At 40.4% G+C, this 26,586-nt stretch overlaps 1 protein-coding gene across 1 annotated transcript; it reads right to left on the bottom strand.

Annotated features, from left to right (window-relative positions):
* Positions 1-476: 476 nt before the first annotated feature.
* Positions 477-26,505, bottom strand: als2b (alsin Rho guanine nucleotide exchange factor ALS2 b). The gene is made up of 35 exons (XM_053637344.1): positions 26,409-26,505; positions 24,777-24,849; positions 24,093-24,241; positions 22,812-23,899; positions 21,703-21,879; positions 21,318-21,450; positions 18,051-18,219; positions 17,609-17,705; positions 16,836-16,913; positions 15,281-15,472; positions 14,695-14,866; positions 14,351-14,540; positions 14,131-14,196; positions 13,068-13,230; positions 12,776-12,907; positions 12,419-12,547; positions 8,510-8,580; positions 8,360-8,426; positions 7,949-8,151; positions 7,810-7,875; positions 7,606-7,704; positions 7,077-7,241; positions 6,666-6,777; positions 6,492-6,569; positions 5,165-5,298; positions 4,903-5,067; positions 4,540-4,657; positions 4,305-4,462; positions 3,151-3,258; positions 2,756-2,932; positions 2,615-2,660; positions 2,422-2,483; positions 2,161-2,310; positions 1,931-2,027; positions 477-1,853 (listed from the first exon to the last, which is right to left on the bottom strand). The coding sequence occupies exons 2-35, from the start codon at positions 24,791-24,793 to the stop codon at positions 1,815-1,817; spliced, it is 5,067 nt and encodes a 1,688-aa protein (XP_053493319.1). The 5' UTR covers positions 24,794-24,849; positions 26,409-26,505; the 3' UTR covers positions 477-1,814.
* Positions 26,506-26,586: the final 81 nt, after the last annotated feature.

Raw genomic sequence — 26,586 nt, 5'->3', positions numbered from 1 at the left:
TTACTATTCTGCATATTCAGCTAGCTCACTAAGCTACTGTCAGGTTTGTTTAGATTGAGCAGCAGTGTGAGTGCATATCCCAAAACATCAAAAGTCAAAAATAAAGCACTTCAGCACACTGTCACTTTGACTTGCTGCTTCAGAAGGAAATACGTCGACATATGGAATCAAATCACAGCTAAAACGCTATTTCATGGCGACTTCAAATTATACATAGTACTCTTTAAGGATGCTCTGAGGATCCCCTACAACAAACGGTTTCCCTTTCAGAAATGTTTTTAAAACTAGATCCAATAAAAACGAAAGGTAGAACTATTAACCAACCAAAGAACCTTGAAGGAACCATTTTTTTCCTAAGAACGCAGATTCTAGACCCCTGGATTATGAGGTTTATTTGCATACTGATATCAGTACGAAGCTAATAATGACACACATGACACGGTGCAACCCAAAAAATTGACAGAAACACGAATGAAAAACATTCCACCAGCCACTTTATTGCCCTCTGTAGGTACAAAGACAGCTCTGGACAGAACGTACCAACCGGACAAACCCTCACAATGTCTTGCAAAGACGACATTTACACAGTCAAGCACTGAAGAAGACCGAAACTCGGCAGGAAGTACAACGCAGAACTGAAAAAAAGTTCAATTCTGTAAACATCTGGAAGAAAAGATCAGTCTTTTTACTTCAACACTATACGAGATTCACTTCTCCGTCTGCACCATCGCTCATTTCATTATCTCAGTAAGATGAGTGTCAATATATTAGATTATCCACAGATATTGTACAGATTATCGTTGCAACCGGATGTCTGAATCTTAAATAAATAAAACCTCGGCTATTAAAAACGTAGATCGCGTCAATAGCACGGTCAGTTCAGATTACTGTAAAAGGTATTGCTGTATGCAACACATTCTCTCACAAACACACACACACGTGCACACATGAATATCACATAAAGACCAAAAAATTACAGATAAATAGAAGTGTGCTTCTGTGAGAGAATTAAACGTCTAGTAATACGTTTATAGTAAAGATGGTAAAAAAAAAAAAAAAATTATAAAATAACTGGACCGTGGCACGAGAACCGCAAAATTACAGCAAAAGGGAAACACTTCAAGTCTCTGCAACTGTAATCATTTAAATAGTGTTCGACAAGAAAAACTAGGCAAAATGTGCATATGATTAAATAAAAAATCTTCAAAAGAACTCAAGTCAGAATTCCATACATCTGATTGGCTGTTGGAGCAGCATGTGACCACCAATATCATCCAATCACACCTTCATCTATGTAGCTATGCAAACATCAACCGTCAGTGCTATCTAAGACACAGGATTTGCTAATGTCTGGTTTGACACTGAAGAATAAGGAAAAATAAATAAATAAATAAATTGAAAAAGGCACCCTGCTGCAGGATCATGTGTCCCTGTATGTGTCCAGAAACGACTTTAGCCTCTTTTACATTCATGGAAAAATAATAATAAAAAACAAAACATATAAGAAAAAAAACAGAAGGATGGCTGCTTTAAAGAGAAAATCCACAGATAAAGCTAGATTTGAAAAATCCATGGTTGAGTACAGATGAAGGTTAAGGTCTATAGTCACACTGAAAGAGATATATTGCAAAACAAACAAACAAACAAACAAACAAACAAACAAAAAAAAGACAGGAATGATCAGGGAGGGTTTTTTCCCTGTCAGGCAGCTGCGTCATGATCCTGGCCCAGCCCACGATCAGCTCATCACATGTCCGTCATGAAAGCATGCGGCCGGTTCCGTCTGTCGGTCGTTCAGCTCATCGGCATGCTCCTTATGTGATCTTCTCATGCTGAATTTGATAATAACACGCCTGACAGGACAGAGAAGCAAATTCAGACGTAAAAAGTTTCAAATGTTTCAAATTCTGTGCATGTTTTTGTGCAGTACCTTTAATGTGGTGAACATGATGCCGTGCTCTCCATGCTGCACACACGGGTCCATGAGGTCCTCGATCAGACTGACCTCTGACCCCAAGTTCCTAATTCTGGAGAGGAAAAAAAAAAAAACAACAGTACTTTGATGAACCTAGAAGCAGATTACACAGCATCTCTGGATGTCAGCTGATATTTCAAAAGGAGTGTCTCTAATGGAGGGGTCTCTGATTCGAAGTGTGTTACCGAGCACGCAGCACCACGTAGAGAAAAACAGGAAACAGGTCGTCCATGGACCACAGGAAGTCCTGTTTGAGTAAGGTAAGCACCTCCTGGGTTATCTCCTCGAAGGTCAACTGGATGACCTGCAGCTTGTCCGAGGGAGTGAATGTTGTGCTGGAGGACAAAAAAAAAAACCAAAACACCATAAAACATGTTGATGATAAAAATCTGAAAGCTGGGCAAGTCTGAAAGCTCTGTAGCTCAAATTCACACAGGATTTCGAACCTAATTTGCTGAAGTGTCTCCACAGCTGAAGCAAAACAAGCATCTTTAGTGCTGGGTAGGACCTACACACACACACACACACACACACACACACACACACACACACACACATACATACATACAGGATATAATGACCATCTTGTCTACACTGGATGTGAGGGGAAATTTGGTATAGACAAAACGTCTACAGAACCTGTTGCTGTTCTTCGTGTGCTGTGACGGCCACAGGCCAGAATTTCCTACGAAATCAGAAAATGTTGATGAACGAACATGGTTGCACACAAAACATCATCAGTGCTTGTGTAGTGTTATGTAGTCTGCGTGTATATCTCACTGTTGCACTCCCAAAAAGGCGAGAAGCGCGAGGTCGGGCTGCTTGTTAAGACGCAACACGCAGTCCCAGTACACGTCGTCTTCTTTCTCCTTGTCCAGAGCGTACAGCGTGAAGAGAGGCGGGTAGAGACGCGGCAGCAAGACAGGCAGGAGCAGGGCGGAGCTACTCACCACACGCCTGTGGAGGTAAAGCTTTAAACATTACATTTTCCGACATACAGCTGACGACGGAATGACCATTTCAATCTGCTATAATGTGTACGATAACAGGAACTAATGTGTTTCACAGATGTTACGCAACATCTGTTTGTATGTAAGTAACCTGTAAGAGATACAATAGTACCATGTGTCGTTCTTTAATAAGCGTGATTTGTGTGTCTTGATTCTGACTCTCACCCTGGTTTCGGAGACTCGAGGTCACTGCTAGATGACTTTGATTCCTTCTTTTCATTCGGCGCCTCAGCCAGCAACCCACCTTCCTCTGGAAGATCAGGAAACAGAAACCTACAACACACACCCAAACACACACACACACACACACACACAAACTCACACTGATCAATGCATAGCGATCATTTCACAGTCACAGCACATCATAATGGAATACGGATGTCAGAAGAAACGTCACCATTCAAATACTATTAAAAAATGTGTTTTTATCATATTTAGCGTACATTTGATTGTTTGAGATCGGAGAATTGCTCAACACCCAACATAACAAAACACGTTTCTTAAAGCGCTCCTATTATGGTTTGGAAACGTGCCTAATTTTGTTCTAAATGTCTCATACAATAGATTTGCATGTATCCAAGGTCAAAAAACATGTGCTCATGTGCTTTAATATACTCATAATTTAAACTGCAGCATTACCATTTTTCCTCCCAGTGTCACAAATAACTCGTTAAATGATCCGTTCTAAATGATTCATTCTAAACTCCTCCTTTCAGAGGGCATACTCTGCACTGATTGGTCAGATGTCCCAGTCTGTTGCGATTGGTCTACCGCTGTCAGCGGGCAGCCGATGAAGATCAGAGGCGGGACTTTATGTTACAAACCTACGTAGGTTAGTACAGGAAGTAAGGCTGGAATCACTAACGACTCATTTCAGCTGTTCAGAATCACTTCCTTCTTTTGGGAGTCAATAACTCCGTTTGATTTTGAAACTTTGCAGACGTTTTTACATTCAAAAATAGCTCTATAACACACTACATGAAAGGTAATATTTGAAAAACCATAATAGAGGCACTTTAAGCATTTAGGCAAAATGACCTCAAACTTGCCGTTTATCCTTCATTGCATACTTTATTTTCCCATTATGCTTCAATAATTTCTTACAATAAAGTCTAAATAAGGAAACCAAATTACGTGATTCCAAATCGGAATTTCCAACCGGGACTGACTCACTCGTCTCTATATTAATAACCTTTTCTGTAACATATTCTCATTAATATATCAATGCATTCGAATACTAATTCTTTTAAACCACTGAAATCCATTTAAATACAGATTAAGTACCACACACACACACATATATATACACACATACACACCTGACGATCTGAAAGATGCGGCTGAGGTAGGATTTGATCTCGTTGACAGCCTGCTGCAGCAGCCTGCGGTTTGCTCCGACGCCCACGTACGTCATCCGGTACACGGCTACCAACGTCTCCACCAAGCGCCCCAGTGGGTGCAGCGGTGTGTCACACGCCTGGGACCAAACGCCAAACGTCAGGGTACATAAGAACAGTACTGATCTTCTCATTGCAGTCAGTGTACAGGACTGACCTTGATGAGGTAGCGGCGAATGATGTCGTATTTCTCCAACGTAACAGGCCCGTCATGCTGAGGGATGAACTCCAGGCTCTCCAGAGTTTTATTATGGGAACGACTCAGCAGCTCAGGACTACAACACACACACACACACACACACACACACACACACACACACACACACACACACACACACACACTGGATGTTTCTGTCCATGTAGTGCCTATGTGTTCAGTCTATCTATAGGAAAATTTACACAGGCACTTTTTCCATACTAACTGGGAGTTACAAGTATACTGCTTCCCTGTGTTTCAAGATGGCGGACGTGGTGCACACTTTGTCTTGTCGCAGTACTGAGTCAGAGAGTCAGACTGTACCTGTCCCTGTGCTGTCTCCTGTTAGTGGTCAGCGCTATAGCGATGTTGTCCCAGGCCATCCTGGTCTCTCCCTGTCCCGCTGTGTCACATCCCAGGCGGCTCCAGCACTCCCCAAACACCGCCTTCCACTTCTCCTCAGGGTGCACGGAGAACCGACCCAGTTTACTGCTCTCACACACACACACACACACACACACACACACACATAAGCATACCATAAGGTATGTATTATTGAAACGGTGAACATGTAAAATAAACATACAGCGCCCGGCTCTTGTCCTTCTCTGAGTCATACAGGTTTGGTTTGTAGTAGGACCCTGATATCTTCAGGCTGGTTCCCCACACCCCGCTGATGGAACCCTCGATGTAGTCTCCATTAGGCATCGTCAGAGTACCCTGGAGATAGGGGGTGTCAGGCATGTTTCCAAAACAGGACATTTTTAAGGTTCTTGCTCTAGTGTAGGTACTTTTCTGAGGATGAGGAACTACTGGGGTGGAGCTTGCAGAACTGAATATCGCTGATTTTTCTTTTTCTTTTTTTTTGAAGCGTGAATTTAAAAACATATTTGTGCTACAAAGAAGAACTCTATACAACCGAGTACAAAAATTTGTGTGTACCCCTACTTTAAACTAATGAAACAAATGAGTGTTTTCTTTTTTTTCTTTTAGTTTCACACTGTTTCTTTAACATTATATGCAACAAAATGGTCCGAAATTATATGTAAGATATTTAAAAGTAAAAGAAAAAAAAAAAGATTTATGAGTGTGATAAAAATGACATTTGCAGACTCCTGCTGTTTTTGAATTTTCCATATCTTTTTTAATTATTTTATTGAGCAGAGTCAATATTTGAAAGGTTAATATTTCCTGTTTTAGACCTTATAATAGCCATTTCTGCAATTCTCTCGTAACTTTAACTTGAGAGCCTTTTTAATCATTTTCTTACATTTTACCTTAAACATATTTACCTACCAGTCCATATAGGATTCTGCAGAGGTTTTTAAAAACTGCCAGCTCCTCCGAATACTGAGGAGTTACCATGATTTTGTGTTCATTTCTGTGATCGCAAATTTGCAAAATCCTGGAGCGACTGTATTACTAATTCTTATTATAGTCATTAGACACCTAAACGAGCCATTTATATATAAATGAACGAGAGTAGTGTTTTCCAAACAGGGGTTTTGTGAGCAATGGGAATGTCAAATTCACATGAAATAAAAAGAAATAAGCTACAATGCAGCATTGATTACAACAGTTTCTTACACTTAATGTTACCCTGCTTAAGGTGAATAATTCAGGTTGATGGAGTTCAGCTGTTAAAACGGTTGGAACTCCTGAACTAGAGGATGTCTACTGTTTTAAAATAACTGTAGCCTTTGTTATATAAAAAAAAAAAAAAAACACAAAAAAACACTATTTATAGTAGATGAAATTTTGTTTCAGGAGTAAACTGAGGTACATTTTATAAATTTTGTTACACAGAAATCAAGTTGTATGCAAATGTCTTCACAGAGAGAGAGAGAGAGAGAGAGAGAGAGAGAGAGAGAGAGAGAAAGAGAGAGAGAGAGAGTGTGTGCTTTCAAAATCACTTTTCCATTAAGAGTCCAGTCTTCTGAGAAATCCCCCTCGAACGTGGTGTCATCTTCCGAAAGTAAAACACCTGTCCCCTGAGTGTGTGGGAGAGAAAGAAAAGACAATAAGTAACAGAAAGAATAACGACGTGTAATGGAAAAGTTAAGCAGAAGTTTGTGTTTAGGTCTTACCATCATTTTATTGTTGCTGAAAGCTCCCTCGTAGTAGAGACCAAACTGCGTGACGATAACGCCGTTCCCCTGCTTCTGATCATCCTGCCATAAACCCATGTACTTCTCTCCTCTGATATCAAAACACACACACACACATTAAAATGTTCTCACATGTTTAACACAGAAAACATCTCAAATTATTATATATTATGCAATGTTGAGAAGGTACAAGATACCAAGGTTTTACAGTATTCTTTTACTATATTCTTGGTTCAAATACATACTCTACCCTTCCATTTTATTAGGAACACCAGTGCACCTGCTCGTTCATATAATTATCCGATGAGCCGGACATGTTGCAGCAGCGAAATGCGTAAAATCATGCAAATGATCTCACCGGGTTAAATGCGAGCTACAACGTTCTCTCACCTTGTGATGTCATCAAACACGCCGTAGCCAGTTTTCTTGTCGTTCACCCACTGGCCAATGAAGACGCTGGGGGAGGTGGAGTTGAGCTTGCCGCTTCTCAGCATGCCATGGCCGTGACGCATGTTATCCTGAAACGAGCCCTCGTACACTTCTCCTGTGGCATACCTACAATCACATACACACACACACACATATTACACAAAACCCTTTAATGGAAACACCAAGGAACTTTTTTTGAAGACATTCCACAACATTCTATGTACGTAAAAATGGAAAAGAGAGAAAAAAAGCATGATGTGTCGTTAATTAATGAATGAAAATCGGTAAACTGTTGTAGTTTATAAGGAATAAAACACTTCAGGATATAAGAAGTACAGTTTTAAGAACTTCTGGATGATAACATTAACTCCTCTTCATCACCTCACGCTGTTGTTGATTAATTTCCTATAACAGTACACCAACAAGTGTTTTATTCCTTAATAATAGCACCACGTTCTTGGTGTCTGTTGAATTGCATTGAACTCAGCACCTGAAGGTCCCAAATCCGTGCATCTTGCCATCCTTCCAGTGGCCCTGGTAATAATCACTGTTGTTAAGGTTCTTGTTAGGAAGAATATAGTCGCCAAACCTGAAAAAAAACCCAACAACAACCCAAAAATCAATATTGAGATATTTGCTACGTTTTATTTGTGCAGAAATTTATCCATAATCATATTAAAGATATGCAACCAACCCATCCTCGAGTCCATTCTTAAATGTCCCAGTGTACATCCTTCCATCTGGCCATTTTAACACGCCCCTATAACACAGAAGCAACCAATCAGCTCCTTGTCGTCATGCACAATAGCTCCGCCCCTTCCCGAGAAACCAACCTCCCGTGGGGTTTGCCTGCCACCCAGCGGCCCTCGTACATCGCGTCCTTCAACCTGCTGTCCTTATAGAAGGTGTAGGAGGCGGTTCGGGAAATGGGCGGGTCTGCTCTCAATCCCGTCCCGGCGGTAGGAGGGACTGTGTATGACCCCACTCCACTTAGTGCCTGCTCCACTGCCTGATTTATGGCACGCAACCACTTCGCCTGAAAGGAATAAAACATAAACAGTAAAATCAAGAGTGGGGATAAGTGTAAAGTATATGCTGCTATTGGAAAAATAATCAACTTCAGGGCAGGGAACAGTAACTGATTATTGACTATTTTCCTATAACATCACACCGCCATGTGTCTTATTCCTTACTTATCCATGCAAAAATGAAGTTCTTGCCTTCAGGTTTGATTGACATGTTACCTTTTCGGATGGCGAGGAAGCCAGCAGCATGAAGCTTTCCTCAGGTGAGGTCAACTTCAACCCGTACCTGCCCGACACAACACATTTTTATTACAGCGATCATGACACACACTATTTAGCAAGGAAGTACGATTTCACCGGCTCACTCACAGGCCAGCGTTCTCGTCAGACATTGGCTCCACCCACAGCGTGGCCAACGGGAAGACGTGATGAGTGGAGAACTGAGGAAGAGTGCAGGAAGAATATAGAGTTATTCGTACACACGTTCAAGACAAGGCCAAGAGACTTTACTAGCCAAATAAACTCTATAAAGGCAGAGCATGCCAAAAACACAGGAGATTTGTTTTCATTAACAGCATGCTAGCACACATTTCATCACAAACATACAACCCCAGTTCCGAAAAAGTTGGGACAGTATGGAAAATGCAAACAAACACACAAAAAGTCACTTGAAAATTTTGTTCACCCTGTACTATATCGAAAACACATTCTTAACATATTATTTGATGTTTTACTTTGTGAATTGAATTTATTTTTGAAAATATACACTCATTTCAAATCTGATGACTGCAACACACTCCAAAAAAGTTGGGACAGTCGACTGTTTAAAACTGTGTAACATCACCGTTTCTTTTAATAACACTTATTAAGAGTTTGGACTGAAGACACCAGTTGGTTAAGTTTAGCAAGCGGAATTTTCCCCCATTCATCCATTATGCATTTCTTCAGCTGCGCAACTGTACAGGGCCTTCATTGCCTTATTTTGCGCTTCATAATGCAGCATACATTCTCAATCGGAGACAGGTCAGGACTGCAGGCAGGCCATGCTAGCACCCGCACTCTCTGCTTACGCAACCATGCGCTTGTAATCCAGGCAGAATGTGGTTTGGCGTTGTCCTGCTCTGGATGGCAGCATATGTTGTTCCAAAATGTGTACATATCTTTCTGTATTAATGGTGCCCTCACAAATGTGCAAGTTACCCATGGCATGGCACTGACACACACTATACCATGACAGATGCTGGCTTTTGGACCTGATGCTGATAACAGCTTGGACAGTCCTTTTCCTCTTTGGCCCGGAGAACACGACGGCTGTTTTGACCAAAAACTATTTGAAATGTTACTCTTCTGACCACAAAACACAATTCCACTGTGCTACTGTCCATCTCAGAATAGAAGTCAGCAGCGCTTCTGGACAGTGTTGAGGTATGTCTTCTGCTTTGCATAGTAAAGCCTTAACTTGCATCTGTGGATGTAGTGGTGAATGGTGTTGACTAACAAAGGTTTACCAAAGTATTCCAGAGCCCACGTCCGGATATCCATTACAGACTTACAGACTCATGACGGTTTTTAAGACGGTGATGTCTGAGGGATTTTCAGCCTCACCCTTTGCGCACCGATATTTGTCCGGATTCCTTGAATCTTTTAATTATATTGTGCGCTGTAGAAAGTGAAATGCCCAAAATCATACAGATTTGTCTTTGTTGTTGTTCTCAAAGTGTTGGATTATTCGCGGACGCATCTGTTGGCAGATTGGCGAGCCTCGACCCATCCTTGCTCTTGAAGGACTAGGCTTTTTTTGGAAACTCCTTATATACTATGATTAGATGATTGCGTCACCTGTTTCACATCACCTTCTTATTTCAACTTGTCACATCGCTATTAGTCCTAAATTGCCCGAATTTTTTTGGAACACGTTGCATGCATCAATTGTAAAATAAACGCTTACCTTAAAAAAAAAAAATGCAGTTGATCAGGTAAAACATCAAATACCTTGTCTTTACACGTATTTTTGTTTCAATACAAGTGAAAGTACATTTACAAAATCCCTCGTCTTTGTTTTTATTAACATTTTACATTCGGAATTGGGGTTGTAAAAAGAGATTTGGATAGATCACGCAAAGACATGGGCTGCACAGTACATCACATACTAACCATTATGTCAGTGCTGATATCTACAATATGATACGATTCATCCTTTTATACCACAGCGCTGATGAATTTGTGATACTCATTGGTCGGAATTTGCGTGTTGATAGAAACAACATTTAAGAGGGATTTGTATGGTGGACGATAAAACGTGTGTAATTACTGATATGTTCAAGTTTTTTTGTAAGAAGGCATTTAGTTTACATTTATGGAAGGAAATATTCCTTTGAGTTGTCTTGGTAACATGACAAGCCTGCGTCTTTTTTTGTTTTTGTCTCCAACAGCTAAAGAAAGAATAAAGAAATGCTGGCGTGCTCACAAGTGTTTATAACTGTTATAATGTAAGTGGTAACACGCGGGGAAAAAATAGCTTCATGGACGTTCGATGACATTTATCTATAAATTTATCTATAAAATTGTTAATGTTAGCAAATTTCTGAGGTATAAGAGGAATAAAACACTTTGGGACGTGCTTAAAGAGAAAAACAATCAACTTTGCGAGACTACACCATGCAATCGTTGATTATTTTCCTGTAACAGTGTGCCTTCAAGTGTTTTATTCCTTATTTTTGGTCATTTCATTGATCAGCGTATTCACGATACATTATGATTTTCTGTATATATTGTGCAGCCCTACCACAGACACAGACACACACACTCACACACACACAAACCCAGAAAAAGAGTAAATTAGAGAATCAGGGGTAAAACTAATACTGGCAGGAGCCTGCCAAAGGGATGACCAACACTGGGACTGTGTCTGACACAAAGCACCAATGGAAACATTAAAACACCGTACTGCAGCATTCAAGGGGGACAGGCCGGGGAAGAGGCAAGTACAGGCACAGGATAGGGCTTGGATCAGGCACTTGTGTGCCAGTGGCTCCAAAAAGAGACAACACAGCAATGATTCTTAGTATATAACCATTACAACGACCAAACTCTTAACAGAAAAGACAAATATGTTGATTAGGATCTGTTAATAAGAGACAAATCACAAATGTGAACTGAACTGCGGTGACATAAATAGTTAAATGAACATGCAATGATTTGTCAAAACGTATTACGTAAAGCATAAAACACTTGGGGGGTGTTTTGTCATAGCAAAATAATCGACGACTGGGTGTTACTGAGAGTTGAGGGTTACTGTTACCACCATGAAGTCAATATTTCCCTCTAACACCACAGCGATTTGCCAATGATTACAATTTTCTCTTTAATTAAAGAACTCCGTATCCATTTTTAGTCAAGTTTATGCGAGACAAGTTAGTGCCCACATTATAGCAGCTATAAACCTCGTTCCATCACCCTCTTCTTCTCTTTCTTCAATACAGAGAATAATCCATAAATGTCAAATAAACATCTCCGTACAGAGATGCCTATGTTTTTCTTTCTTAAATAATGACATTTATTATTTATTATTTTAAATATATGGATACAGCCACCATACAAAGCCCTGTCTAAGTTGTTACTATAGAAACGATAACACGGCTGACGGTGACACTGGAGATTCCTTCCATAAATGTTACAGTCTCTGTGCAAGTTGTGAATACACAGTTTGCTTTGCCTTTATAAAAGGCATAAAAAATAAGAAAAAAAACATTTCTTATATAAGGTATATACACCCAACGTATAAGATATTTATACCTGTGAAAACTTTTATTCATAAATATGTGACACAAGCTGAGAGATATTTGTGGGCAGGCAAGCGTGTGTTGTGTCTCTTATTGATAGATCATGCTGCACTTTGATATTCGTCAATAACTATGTTCCTAATCTCTAGCCAGCGATAAGGATCCGTTTTATTCCTGACATCATTCTACATCATCACAGTCACAATTATTCAAAAACACAGAGCAGAGAGCGAAAGACAAACTGCACTATAGCGCTGAGCCCAGCCCTGAACACTTGGGGAAGCTGTGCTAGAAAAGAATGAATTCTCTATATATTTGTTTTCTTGCGCTAATTCATACTTACAAGCCCCTTAGAGGCAAACATTCCCTACCAGGACAGAAATAAAACATCAGACACTCAGATCTCCCTCGGGAGCATCACAACAGATCAACAGACACGGGGAAGCAGAAGCAAAAGCAGTTTGGAAGAATAGAGGAATGCAAGAACCTGAAGTACCTGAGCGTGAACAAGAGCATCATTGAAAAGGATGAACCAGTTGACGGAGAAGCGTCCGGCGTTCTGCAAGGTCAGGGCTTTGTTGCTGCTCTCGCACACCAAGCGGCGAGACGGCTTACGCAGCGAGTCCTGAGATAACGGCGGATATGACAGGGTGATCGGTTAATAATATAAAAAACAATCGACTCTAAACACTTCCCACAATTCCCAGAATATCTAGTCTGGAGTAATAGGTCACAAATATTTCATCTTATCCTTTCATGTACAACCTCTCATTAAATGCGTCTAGAGTCTTTACAAGAAGAAACAGACGTCTAATTAAGAGTGAATTGAAGAAATATTTAAGTGATCACTCACGGTCATCTTTCCAGGAAAGCTCCTCCAGAAGTGCAGCGTGTACTCCGCCTCCTTCCTCTTCCTCTTAAGATGAACAGCCAGAGCCTCGTACTTCTGATAGGCCTCCTGCAGCTTCTGATAGTCCGCACAGCTCTAAAAGGCGTTTGAGGTACAACACGCACGGTCATCAATCACATAAAACTATTCAATAACTACAGAATATATTTGATACATTTACTGTACAGCATGATTGTTATTACACAGCATTAAACTGTTATTATTTATTTAGCAGGGACATAACGCTTACGCATACCGGATTGTAGCACGATGTTAGTTTGAGCAGCAGGTGGCTGTACTCGTGGAGATGGCGGATGGGAAGGTAAAACAGATGAGCCAGGACGTCGGCCAGCATCGCACCGTCTTCCGAACACTCGGACAGTTTCTGGACCGTCTCTGCACCCTTCCCGAACACATCCCTACACAACAAGCGTTCAAAATCAACAACATCTTGTAGCCCAGGTATCACGATTTATAACAGATCTGAAGAAAAAAAAAAAAATCCATATAATTATGGATCTGCAAAAATCTAATTTGTTGTGCTGTAGATTTATTGTCTTTAAACAGTATAAGAGCATATAACGTAATAAAAATTATAATAGCTTCTATACTGTGTAATGGTTGATTTTGTAGAAGTGGAACCACATTATCATATGTTTTAACATGTAAAACACACAAAACTAATCTCAACCCATTAGAACAATATAACGACGAAAGCTTACTAAGGCAAAGACGCGACAAGAAACTCTTTCTAGTTCAGGAAGAATTACGCTCTTTAAGTAAGCAGAGGTGTCAAAAATACAGCAGAAAAAAGGCTGTAATCCCATCTGCCCATATGAGTTTAGAACCAATGTTCAAAATTAAAATAATATTGTGGACTGTAATTGAATTGAAAGATAGGGGGGGGGGGGACAAAATCAGTCTTTGTTATTCCACTAGGGAGAAAATCAGAGCAATAAACTGTACAATATGTTGTAACTACAAACAAATTTCAAGGGGGTGAATACTTATGCAAATCCATCATTTGTTTTTAGCTTTTGTTGGTGTTGGTCTTTCAGATAAATGAACAGAGGCGTTGTTGATGTGTTACTGTTCAATAATTTTTTTGTTTTGTTTTTGGGGTCTGGCCAACTTAGCTTTGGAGTAAGAGTAACATGTGTAACTCGTTACCTAAAATGAGTGGCAACCATAGGACTTGTCGACAGGTCCAGACTCACATTTCTCACTCTTTAAAACATCTTAAAACACACACACACACACACACACACACACACACACACACACACACACACACACACACACACACGACAATGACTCACTGGCAAGGTTTAACAAGAGCCTGAAAGCCACCCATGACCAGCATGTTTCCCACTGCAGCACAGAACCTAAAGAGAGAGAGAGACAGAGGCAGAGAGAAACAGGAAATTACAGATCTTCATTAGATTATTGATTCGTTCTGGCATTTTCCGTAATATCAGCATGTTATTGTGTTATGTGTTATTATGACCTCAGATTCTGTGCGTGTGTGTGTGTACTTGCTCAGAATACGTGTCCAGGAACAGATGTGTGTTGTCAAGGAGAACCAGGCCTCTGAGATCACGCGAGCGCCGCAGGAAGGAGGTCAAGGCTGCCGAGTTCTGACCCGTGAACTGTGATAGGCGGCTGAATCGACCAATCAGGTTCTGGAGGAGTCCAGTGCATGAGGGTCCCAGCACAGAGCTTAAAGATTCTACCAACATAAAAATAAAATAAATAAATATGTATATAATGTTTATTGTTATTGAGTGCAATATTTTTTACCACTTCCTTTTAAAAAAGATAAAAACACACACACACACACACACACACACACACACACACACACACACACACACACAGTATACCCAGTTTAAGCAGTGGCTGCAGAAGCAGGCTCTTGATGTTCGTCAGTTTGCAGTAGTACTTTCTCTCAGCTGCTGCCAGCTCGTGCAGACTGGCGATTAAACCCACCACGTTGCGGTCAGCCATCGCTGCACACACCTGTCCACCCGCACTCACACTGCTCACGTAGCCCAGCTACATCACATACACACAAACAACACATACACAACAGTACACAACAACAAAAGGTCAGTAATGATACCCGGTAGAGATGAAATGATTATTTCAAAGTGCATATTATTATTATTATTGTTGTTATTGTTATTATTATTATTATTATTATTACGTTGTTTAGTGCTGAGCAACATGGCAAAAATATCATATGATACTGGGAGACATTTGGATGATAATGTACTGACAAAATATTATTGCTACATTATAAAAGGAGTTATTATTATTATTATAATATATAATCTATACCTGTGCAGTATTGTTTCTTAATATCAGGATGTCAGGCTATTATTACATTGTTTATTGCGATATCGATATCATATCACCCAGCACTATGGTCATGATGCTGAAAAATCGTGGAAGTACAGTGTCACTAACGTTCATGCAGAAGGGCAGAAGTACGGGTTGCTGCGTGTAACCTCCACTCTCCTCCTCGGCCGTCTCACCGGATCCCTCCTTCACCTGCTGGCCGCTGTAGTAGAGGATTGGCTGAAGGCAGTCTCCGTCAGCCAATAGGAGAGTGTGATGCTGTCCTGCTGCTATGTCCCATGCACGAATCCCCTCTGACAACTACAGACCAAAGACAGAGAGGACAAACAGAGCAAGAGAGGATGGAGGATTTGTGTACGTGTGTATCAAAGGATCATTAGGATGTGGGGAATAATGTGTCTGTATAATTTACCATCTCTACTAAAAAGTGTTGCAATTATTATTAGGTTTTTAAAGCGGAGACAACAAGGTGTCTCGAAGGTCATACCATGCCACTGACTGTGAAACTCACATCCTATTAATCACGTTTTACACACAGCCAATCAGCATGTTGTAAGATTTGGAAAGTTGGGTAAAGAAATAGGTAGCCATTTTATTAAAACAGAAGATGGTTCAGGATGCAGCTGCAAGGCTGTTGACCAGGGCAAAGAAGTTTGATCGCGTCACCCCAATTTTAGCATCGCTTCACTGGCTCCCAGTCGGTTTTAGGATTCAGTTTAAGGTTCTGATGTTTGTTTTTAAAACTCTTAATAATCAAGCTCCTTCGTATCTTGTGGATCTTCTTAATCCACATTCATCAAACAGATGTTTAAGATCTTCTGATCTCGTTCCCGGTTAAAAACAAAGGGGGATAGACCTTTTGCTGTTGCTGCCCCCCGTCTATGGAATCAACTGCCACTGGACATCCGCCTTGCACCTTCTATTACTACTTTTAAAAATAGGCTTAAAACATATCTCTTCTACCAGGCTTTTTGATCAGATTTTTAATTGTTTAAACAATTTTTTTATTGATTTTTTCTATTGTCTATTGTCTGCTTTTATTTGGTCTAATTCTGTTTCTATTTTACTTTCTGTACTCTGTTCAGCACTTTGGTCAGCGTTGTTGTGTGAAACGTGCTATACAAATAAATTTTACTTACTTACTTAAAGAAAAATAATGTGTCACTATAGTAAAAAGAGGACAGGTGGGTTTGTTCTTGATTAAGGGTTTGAAAGTTTCAAGGTATGATAACCTAGTCTGAAAATATCACAGTCTCACGGTATAACTGTATTAATCACTGATTTAAAAACACAACCTAGTTGTGGAAAATAAAAAGGGAAAGATCTTGAGTATGTATAACAAAAAAGGAAAGAAAGAATTGGAGTCAAAGCTGGAAACAAAAGGGATAAGAACCACTGGAGTAAGGAACAAGAAACCTGCGTAATCACCATTTTGAAAAAGTCAGTGGTGTGGTAACTCCATGAAAATGACCTGTTGTTTGTTTAACGTGGGTGTGTGACGTTCCTGGTATGTACATTTTTGAGTGTATAGTAGTTGAAAGCCAACTCCTTGTTTTGTTTTTTTTAATGCTCTGTAATTTAAATGATTCTTCCGAGCAGTAGATAATGCACTAGACCCTGAAAGAATGTCCTGTCACTGGTGTGTGTGTGTGTGTGTGTATACCTTGGCTAGATGAGGGATGGTGCTGGGGGATTCCATGTGCCCCAGTTGACCAAAGCTGTTACTGCCCCAGGAGTACACCTGTCACACAACACACACATTTAACTATACACACTGTTTTATATACACATACACACTTGTAATCATCCCGCCATAAATTCATGTACTTCTCTCCTCTGATATCAACACACACACACACGCACACACACATATTAATACAATTTACACACATTAAAGTATCCCTGAATATAATAAACAATAATCTGAGTGATAATTACTATTATACCACCGTGCTGTTGAAATCTCAAATCTGATTGGTCAGTAGCTCTGACAGTAGCAGGTTTACAGTATAAATGTACTAGATCTATGTATAAGTTGCAAAGTTGCAGCAAATTCATGATTTTATATATATATTCAGCAACTTTGGAAGGAGTCTCCAGTCTTAGAAGTAAAGTGGTTCCAGAGATTGAAAGCTGAATTCCCCCCCCCACAAGAGTTTCAAGAGAGAAAAAAGAGAGGCTGGTGATGGAATGGTTGTTTATATCTGCTACAATGTAAGTGATAAGAGGAACCAAGTTGCTTTACTGATGTTCTGCAACATTAAATGTAACAATAAATTCTGCCGTTTTGTTGCACTGAGGCACCTCTTAAAGGTGATCTAGGAGTTGATGATGATGCTGAATTAAGAGCACACTATAATAAAGCTCAGGAACATAAACTCTCATACATACACACATCACAGATATACACAAACACATATACACACACATACACACCTGTGATTGGGCAGTCAGGGCCAGTGAGTGGAGGGCACCTGCAGCCACTCTCACTACCTCTTTGCCACTCAGACTCTTAATACACAACGGCTGCAGTCTGCACAGAGAAAAGAGAAAGAAATTATTCTCTTAATTTCATTTCAAGCTTTCAAGATTTGTTTTCTGTCTTGGTAACAGGATTGTTGACAAGTTGAAGAATTGGCCTAATTTTCGAATGCTTGAATTATTAATGCGTGTAGAGAACAAGAGAAATGTCACCGCTCATTTTATGTTGTGCGAGCGTGTTTAGATATGCTGGACCACAAGAATCAGTTAGAACACTAATAAGGATAAGGATCATTTATATTATACAACTAGAATGTTGTGTGTTTTCATTTAAACTCATAAATAGGTTATTCTGCTATTCAGTCATCTGTATCGCAGTGCATTGTGGGTAGCTGACCTGGGCAGGACATCTCCGTGTCCGAGCTGCCCCTCCTGACCCCGCCCCCAGCTCCACACCTCCGTCTGCAGAGAGGGCAAGCGGGCGTCTGATTCAGCCACGCCAGCTGGGGTGAGGGCAACGGCGCGGTCACGTGGGCGACTCACCCTCCGTAAGAGACGTGGGGACACTGAGAAACAGAGAGAGAGAGAGAATAAATTATAATAAGGACATAATTATTCACTGTTACCAGTAATTTCTGAAGAAGCTGATTAATTTCCTATAATTGCATGACCCGAAGTGTTTTATTCCTCTTACACCACAGCAATTTATCAACAATTAATTTTTTTTATTTCATTACAGAATAACGTCATACATTTTATTCATTTCTAGTTTCATTTAATGTTGTGGAACATTCATGAAACAAGTCAGTTTACAAGTCAATGTGACAAAAAAAAACCCCAATAAAACGCAGCTTCTTGTGTTATAGACAGTTTAGTGCTGACACCGGAGACTCCTTCCATAAACGTTAAATAAACATCGCCTTAAAGAAAACTTCAGCATATCAACAAGTATACAACTGTATTTACACTTTTTTATAATTAGTTTTAGTTTATGTGGCACCCCTCTCCCCCTTCCCCCTTTGTTGTTAGTATAGAAACGATAATGTATTAGAGCAGTGCATTAACATTAAACCTTTTATTTGCCTTAGAGCCGGAACCACCCTCAGAGCTGCTGTTACAGAAAATTAACCAACACCTTGTGACCAATCAGAATCGAGAATTCAGCAGCGCTGTAGTATAAACCAGAGGTCAACCGATTGATCGGTCTTGCCGATTAATCGGCACTGCTGGAACTATCGTCCATGGGCAAAAATCTACACCGACAGTTTTTCCCGGTTGCGTCCGTTGTCAGAGTGGCTGAGAAGGGTCCGTTGTCATTATACAGTACTTATAAATACTATATAGTAAAATACTAAATATTAATACAGTACGAAATAAAAACGATCCCTGACTAATTTTCTTGTGTTATTTGAAGTGTTTTTTGATCCACTTTGGATGTCTCTATAGTTATTTGTTATTTGGAGTGTTACTTTTTGGTTCAGTTTGAATGTAGCACCAATATTGGTCGATTAATTGGTTATTGGCAGGTACCGCCCAACTTATTTATCGGTATCGGTAAAATTCACTATCGGTCGACCTCTAATATACACTGTTATAACACACTGTATATACAATATAGTTTATAAAGAAATAGAAAAGGTCAGTGAACTTCTGATTTGTCATAGCTAAAGGCTGCTCAAGGATATCCTAAATACTAATGATCAGTATTGGGATCGATACGTCTAAGTATTGGACTGGATTTGAGAAGTCGGTCGAGGGAGGTGTTTAAAAAATCATGAATATGCCGTGCCAGCACCAGGGTTTATCAGATAACTAATCAGATGCTTAAACCTCACAGAATACGCTATTAAAGTGTTCGCGTCGTCATTTGCATATTGTTATGTTATACACAAAGCCAATAACAATGAATAAGATATGATTTTACAGCCTTATTATTCATGTCAGATTTTGGATTTAACACCCTCAGTAAGCCATTTCCCAATTCAACTTCACGGTATGAGCAACCCCGAAACAAAAAAAAAAGAACAGCTCAGCATGTTCACATGAATAATTCACCAACGCAGCCGAGAAACAAATGGCATCCACAAACACACACACACACACACACACACACACACACACACACACTGCTGTCACGCTGTGCTTTGTTCCATCCCTGCAGAGGTCCATCTGTTGTTTGGGAGGAAGGTAAGAAGAGGCGAGGAGACGGCAAGGTGATGAAGTGCAACTGCTCGCACTGGAAATAACTAGAAACGGATCAAAAGTATGAGGTTTTGTTCTGTAATAAAAGGAAAATTGTAATCGTTGATATACTGCTGTGGTATAAGAGGAATAAAACACCTCAGGATATGTTGTTACTGGAAAATAATGAATGGAGGAGTGGTGACACTAACTCAGCTTCATCACACCACCCCGTCGTTGATTATTTTCCTATTACAGCACACCATGTTGTGTTTTCTTCTTCCCTTTTTTGCTTTAATACGCGTAATGATAAAATAAAACCCATTCCTGGAAAGCTGTGACATGATTTTTATTCTTTCTGTGATTTTTTTTGTGTCTTGTGCTTTCACTTCTGTCTTTTATTTTTATAACACGGCCACCTTGAAAATGAGAACTCGCTCCTTTTTCCTAAGACTTTCAGTCAAATACAGTCCAGAATTATTAGCACCCTTTAAAAAAATGGGCAAAAACAAACTGTTGTATAAAGGAAATACGACAAACAACTACTTGAAATATTTCACTAAAACAAAACAAAAAAAGGAGTAATTTTTTGAATAATAGTATTTTCTCTTTTTAAAAAAAAGTATGTCCAAAATAATTTATATCTCTAAATAATAGATAGATAATGAAAAGGGCTCGATATAGGGCTGGGCGATACGACAAAACAATATCAATACTGCGATACATTACGTCACGATACACTTTTCTCAGATATCATCAGTATTGCAATATGTTTTTTATTTTTTTATTAGAAACTAAATGGAACTGAACAGAAGAAGCTGATTTGATGTTCTTTTTTTTTTTTTACTTAAATCAATAAAACTTTGTTTGTTAGCTAAATGATATATCGTGCGGCATACTTGTAGATGTTTTGAAGTATTGTGATATGATTATTTTGTCAGATCGCCTAACCATTGTTAAAACCAAAGAAATCGGTGGGGGGGGGGTTATTTATAATGCTGTTCGTCACTAGATCAAAGAGACAGTCAGGTAATTCAAATAAAAAGACATATATAATTAATAAACTTGGGAAACGTGCGTACTCCTGTCCCGTACAATACTTTGGTGAAGGTGGCAAAAAAGACGGCAAGCTTTTATAAACCAATTATTGTTCAGATAAAACTACACAGTGTTCTTTTGTATACGAGTGTTTGTGAAGGGTGCCAATAATTCCAAACGCCAAAAACTAACAGCAAGATGTATAATTAATCATGCAGCGCTTCTCGAAGACAACGAGAGAACTGTAAGACCCTTTAAGCTATTCTTTAAAGTCACAATCACATACCTACATGCAGAGGTGCATACACACGTACTGTACACACACTTCTACGAAGCCAGTCAAGGTAACGACTCAAACACGGATGCCACACACACACACACACACACACATTGGTGCGTGCAGACTTACGCATGTGGTGGTATAAGATATGGAGAGCGCATGTACCCTGTGAGAGCAAGCCAGGGAGTGAGAGACGGCGACTCAGCCCCTCCGCCTCCTCCTCGCGGATGTCCCCCAGACTCGAGCTTTTCTTGCCTTGTTTGTGCTCCTCCTGACGCACTCTCTCCTCACCTGGACCCTGAACACACACACATACACACACACAAACAACTCAAAAGAAGCCTAAATAAACCATATGTTTCCCATAATTGGATTATACAACATTCATTTGGAGCATACAAGATAACTTAGATAGAGAATATAAACCTGTGAGAGCTGTCAGAGCTGCTGTTGAAAAATGAGTCAACACCATCTGCCCAATCATAATCGAGAATGTGACAATGCTCTGGTAGAACAGTGACGAACACAACGTATAAATTCTCACGCTCACCCAGTAGCTGATCACCTTCCTCAGAGAGAGGGCCTCGTACGTCGAAGCGACTCTCTCCCCTACAGCTGACGCATACGAGACCACCAGGTTGTTCAGCGCAGAGCCCATCGGGGTGACTGACTGTGCCACGGGGGTTGAGGGGTCCAAGGTGAAAACAACAGCGGGCTCGGTGAGAGGCTGTGAGGGAAGAGAGAGAGACAGAACTAAGAATTGTTATCATTGAGCAACAAAGAATTGGTACCGATGGGCATGATAAAGTACTATCTGTGAATGGAAGGGGGAATAGCAGAGAATGATCGGATAATGAGTGAGTGGTTACACCTGTGTGTGGTTAAGAATGATGAGCATTTATAGTCTGTTTCTGTTTCAGTGAGTGAGAGCGTAAAGACGCCAGGAGAGCTGACAGAGTGACAACCTTGATCTCTGACAAACCGACAACTGAAACATCCTGCTGCCTTTGTGGTTTGTTGTACTGTTACGCTCCGGTAAAAAGAAACTCTCTCCAAAGCCTGCTTCCTGATTCCTGGCTGCCTTCTCTACTTACCAGGGTGTTACAACCATTGATACAAAACACCATCATAGACTTGTAGTTCTCGGTTACATTTTACAACTAGAAATTACACTAAGAAAACTTTTACCTACACCTCCATCTACTAGGGGTGTAAACCTCTGGCTTCCACGTTAAACAAGACGATTTCTATTCGTAAGCCAACAATTCAATACTGGAATCTGCTATTGTATGATACATGCGTTAATTCACGAATGATGATGCAGAGTAGGACTATTTTCAAAGTATCAGACAAGTCACCGTGCTAGTCTGATAATTTATTTACAAATCACTTGAAAATCAGCCTTTTAAATTAACATTTGAAATGAACAGCAACAGCAAAACGCATCTATCCAAACTGCTATATCTACAAACACTGGCTATTTACTGCAAATACCCTGAGACAGGTTTGTACACAGTATATAAACGTATATATAATGGTCCAAAAATTGATTATAATGACGCAAGAACCAGATCACCAATGTGAATGCTGCTTTCTTGTCGCGTTACACGATACTGTTTTACTCTACATCTGACAAAAAGAGTACTGAGAATCACCAACCTGTGCACACTGAGCTGTACTCGGGCTCTTAGCAGCCTGCTCAGCCAGCGTCTGAGCCGAAAGCCTCTTCAGGTAATCCTTGAGTGCCTGCTCGTCTGGGTATTGAGAGGATTTGGTGCCTGTCCCGGTCAACCATTGGGTAGCATTTGAGTTCTCCTTCTCATGAGTGCTTGGCTCCGTGGCTGCTTCAAACACCTCACCGTTAGTCACCGGATCTTGAGATTCCTTCAGGTCTTTAGAGTCTGACTGAACAAGCACTTCCCCTGCAATCTGAACCTGATCCTGAGATTCAGGAACAGGACTAGGTGCTTGGACAGGGCTAGACATGGAAGGAAAGATGGACTTGGGGCTCTGGGTGTGTGTCATTAAAACCGGTTCAGATGGGGAACTTTTCATCTTGCCCCTTGAACTAGGAGTCCCGTGAACTAGGCCATGCTCCGAGGCAGATTTGTTGTTGTCGTCGTCTTCGAGTTCCACCCCCAGGGGGCAGTAGTGGCTGTCTGAGATGATGACGTGATCCTCCTTGTCGGTCATGGTGTAGAGTAATTGATTGCACTGCCCGCACTTGTCCTCAGGAGGTCTTCGGGACTCATGAGGAGGAGGTGGACAGCGCACAAGCGCAAGGCTGTGCGAGGCACCACATGCCACCTGCAGCACATGCCTCCCGGCTAGGTGCTCCACTTTCTGCGGCTTCCAGACAGGGAAAGACGAGACGTGCAACCCTAACTGGCAGCCGCTGCCCCATGACCACACCTCATGCTCAACCGAAAGTGCCAGCGTGTGCTGTTCACCGCATGCCATCTCTACAATCCTGACCGGCCGAGAGGGCGTGGTCTCACTGGCCACCACACCCACCGGCGTGGGATTGGGGACGACTGAGAGTCCTGACAGACCGCACTGGCCATAAGTATTGTCCCCCCACATGTGCACGGCTCCATCTTCCGTCACAGCCCCGTTGTGGAACATCCCCGCTGACACGTAAACCACATGCTTCTCGCTGAGCCCCGCCTCCAGAATAGGGTCTGTCGTTTTCAGAGATGATGGGTTCTGTTTCCACGGTAACTCGCCAAAACTGTATACCTGCCCACCTGACCGAGGGTGAATAAAGACTCCATTAGTCCGTGATACAATTGTACACACTTTACTCAATTCATTTAACAAGATCGTATAGATAGAATTGTGTTGCTATAAAAAGATAGTATGAGATAGTTGGACCTGCTAAGTAGTGAACTTAGGTTTACCGACAATGTATTAGCTGTTCACTAAATCCTGTTCTCTTACCCTCCAACAGCAGAACTCCATGTTTAGCCCCGAGGGCAGCCTGGAGCACGGGCCGAGAGAGGAGCACTTTCTCTGGAGTGACACTGTAGGAGTAACCTCTCCATGTATGCAGCACTCCTCGCACCTGAGAGCTTTCCTCCTCACCCAAACTACACACGTACACACACGTGTACACACACGTGTACACACACACACACACACACACACACACACACACACAGATGAACAGAAATGTGCTGACATTGGAGACTCATTCCATAAATAGTAAATATCAACAATTAGTCATTTTGTATTGTTAAACTACAACACATTTTTAATCTGTTTATTATTAATCTTATATCGTGTCAACTTTCCAGCATACAAGTCCCTGTGTGTTCGCTGTTACTATAGAAACGACAACATACTGGAACGAGTGCACATATACGATTACTGCTGAAAAAAGGGGACTTCTCCAGCCTGAATCGCATGGTGTAAAAATTGAACACTTAATATTTTACACTCTCAAGCTGAACTAAACTGTGCGATATTGAATTATTCAATGCGAGACCTCATGATGCCCCAGAGGCCAGCTCCAGTTATAACGAGACCTCTTGTTTCAACATGTACAGAGAATGGAAAAGCTGAGAGAAGAAGCTGATCACTCCCAGGTCATAATCGTGATCTCAGGTTATCGCCAGGTCTCACCTCTTCAGCTTATCCATGTCACGTCATGGCAGGTGAAGTAACATGGTGGACGAACACGTGCAGACGACAGAACCTGCCGGAAAACGTAGAGTATTGTTAAACTGAGGTCATACTGTAGATGCATCCACATGCTTAAAGCTGATATTAAGGACAAGTTAGCTGAGGACAGAGGGGTGAGAATCCCCCAAACTAAATATTTATAACAGCCAACATGTTAATCATCAACCATCAACCATTCTAACAGCCTCATAGGAAGAGACTAAATACAGAAATGACCGTTTTTGGTCGCATCACTTTTCAGATTTTTGGATAAACTGCAAAATGTGTCTTCTTCAACTGTTTTTATGCACTCATGTCCACCGTGTATATATTCACGTCAAGCCATGTGTTATTCTGTTATACAGGTCACTTTCCTTTATATACCTTATAAACCGCACATACTAGAGCACACACACGTTTATTTTTAAAAGTCTTTTCCCTTAAAATCAGTTCTGGCTATATTCAGAATCAAAAAAATGAATAAAATGCATTCGTTTTCGATATAAAATGTTCATTTGTATCCCTCATCATATTTAAAAGACTGCTTGCAGCAGAATTTCCCAAAATATTAATTATTGTTGGATTTATAGTTATATTATGCATGTCCAACAAACCTTGCTGTAAGTTCTCTCTCTATAGAGAGTCCGCATGATGAAATAAACATTTTACACACTTTAATTCTAATACCAAAAGATGATTGGTTTGATTAAATATGCAGGCATATACTTATTTGCATAAACAAAAATTTTTTCTTTCGTTTCCTTTAAACAATGATCAATAAAGATGAAATGAGTTTCCAACAAACCTTGCTGTAGAAGTCTTTCTCTAAAGAGAGTCCGCATGATGAAATAAACATTTTAATTCTAACGTCAAAAGATTTTCAGTTTGATTAAATACGCAAACGTATGCATATGATTATCCCTTTATTTTCCTTGACTTGTTTTCTTTCATGTTTTCCTATATTAATTAATTTAGTCATTTTAATTCATTGTTTTATTCATCTTTTTTAAAAAAATCTAAAATATTTTTAAAATCCTAAAAATATTCATTGGCAAAGACTGATTGTGATAAATATTGTTTCATTTTCTTTTAAAAGTTTTTTATTTATTTTTGTACACTTTTTTCTAACTGTAACAATATACTACTACACCTAAACATTATTAGTATTATTATCATTATTACTATTATTATTATTCAATTGCAGAGATGTCATGAGGCACGTGACAGGTTAGTAAAAATTAAATAAACCATATTTATCACCTCAACATCAACAAACTGTTCAGGTTCTGAATAATTAACTCGATATTTTAATTAAAGCAAAATAAGAATTATCATTATTGCCTAGTGAATGAATGTTCTAGCTACCTAGCAAACGCAGTGGGCCAATTCCAAATAGCTGCCCCGTACACATTTAGGTTGCACAGATCAGCAATTCATACCATATGTAGTGCACTAACGTAGGGAGAAAGAAGCCGTTTGGGACTCGGCCGGTGTGATGACAGCGCCTTTGCCGCTCAGTGACTAACCTGTGTCCAGCTGTGCGTGTGTGTGTGTGTAGCTAACTGTTGATAAACAGCGATATTGTGAACTTACCGCTCAGATACGCGACACCTGAAGAAGGGAGAACTGTTCGGTGTAGATGTTCCTCAGTGTAATGTAATGGGGTAAACAGGCAAATCGAAGCGGCGCAGGATGTCGCTGACTACAGACGGCTGTTGTTGTGAAGCTTTCTGCTACGGCGCGTCGAAAGGGACAAACGCGCGAGACATTT

This window comes from Ictalurus furcatus, chromosome 12 (assembly GCF_023375685.1).
Source record: "Ictalurus furcatus strain D&B chromosome 12, Billie_1.0, whole genome shotgun sequence".
Taxonomy (NCBI): domain Eukaryota; kingdom Metazoa; phylum Chordata; class Actinopteri; order Siluriformes; family Ictaluridae; genus Ictalurus; species Ictalurus furcatus.
The sequence above is the reverse complement of the archived record's forward strand: the minus strand, read 5'-3'. Positions and strand labels throughout refer to the sequence as shown.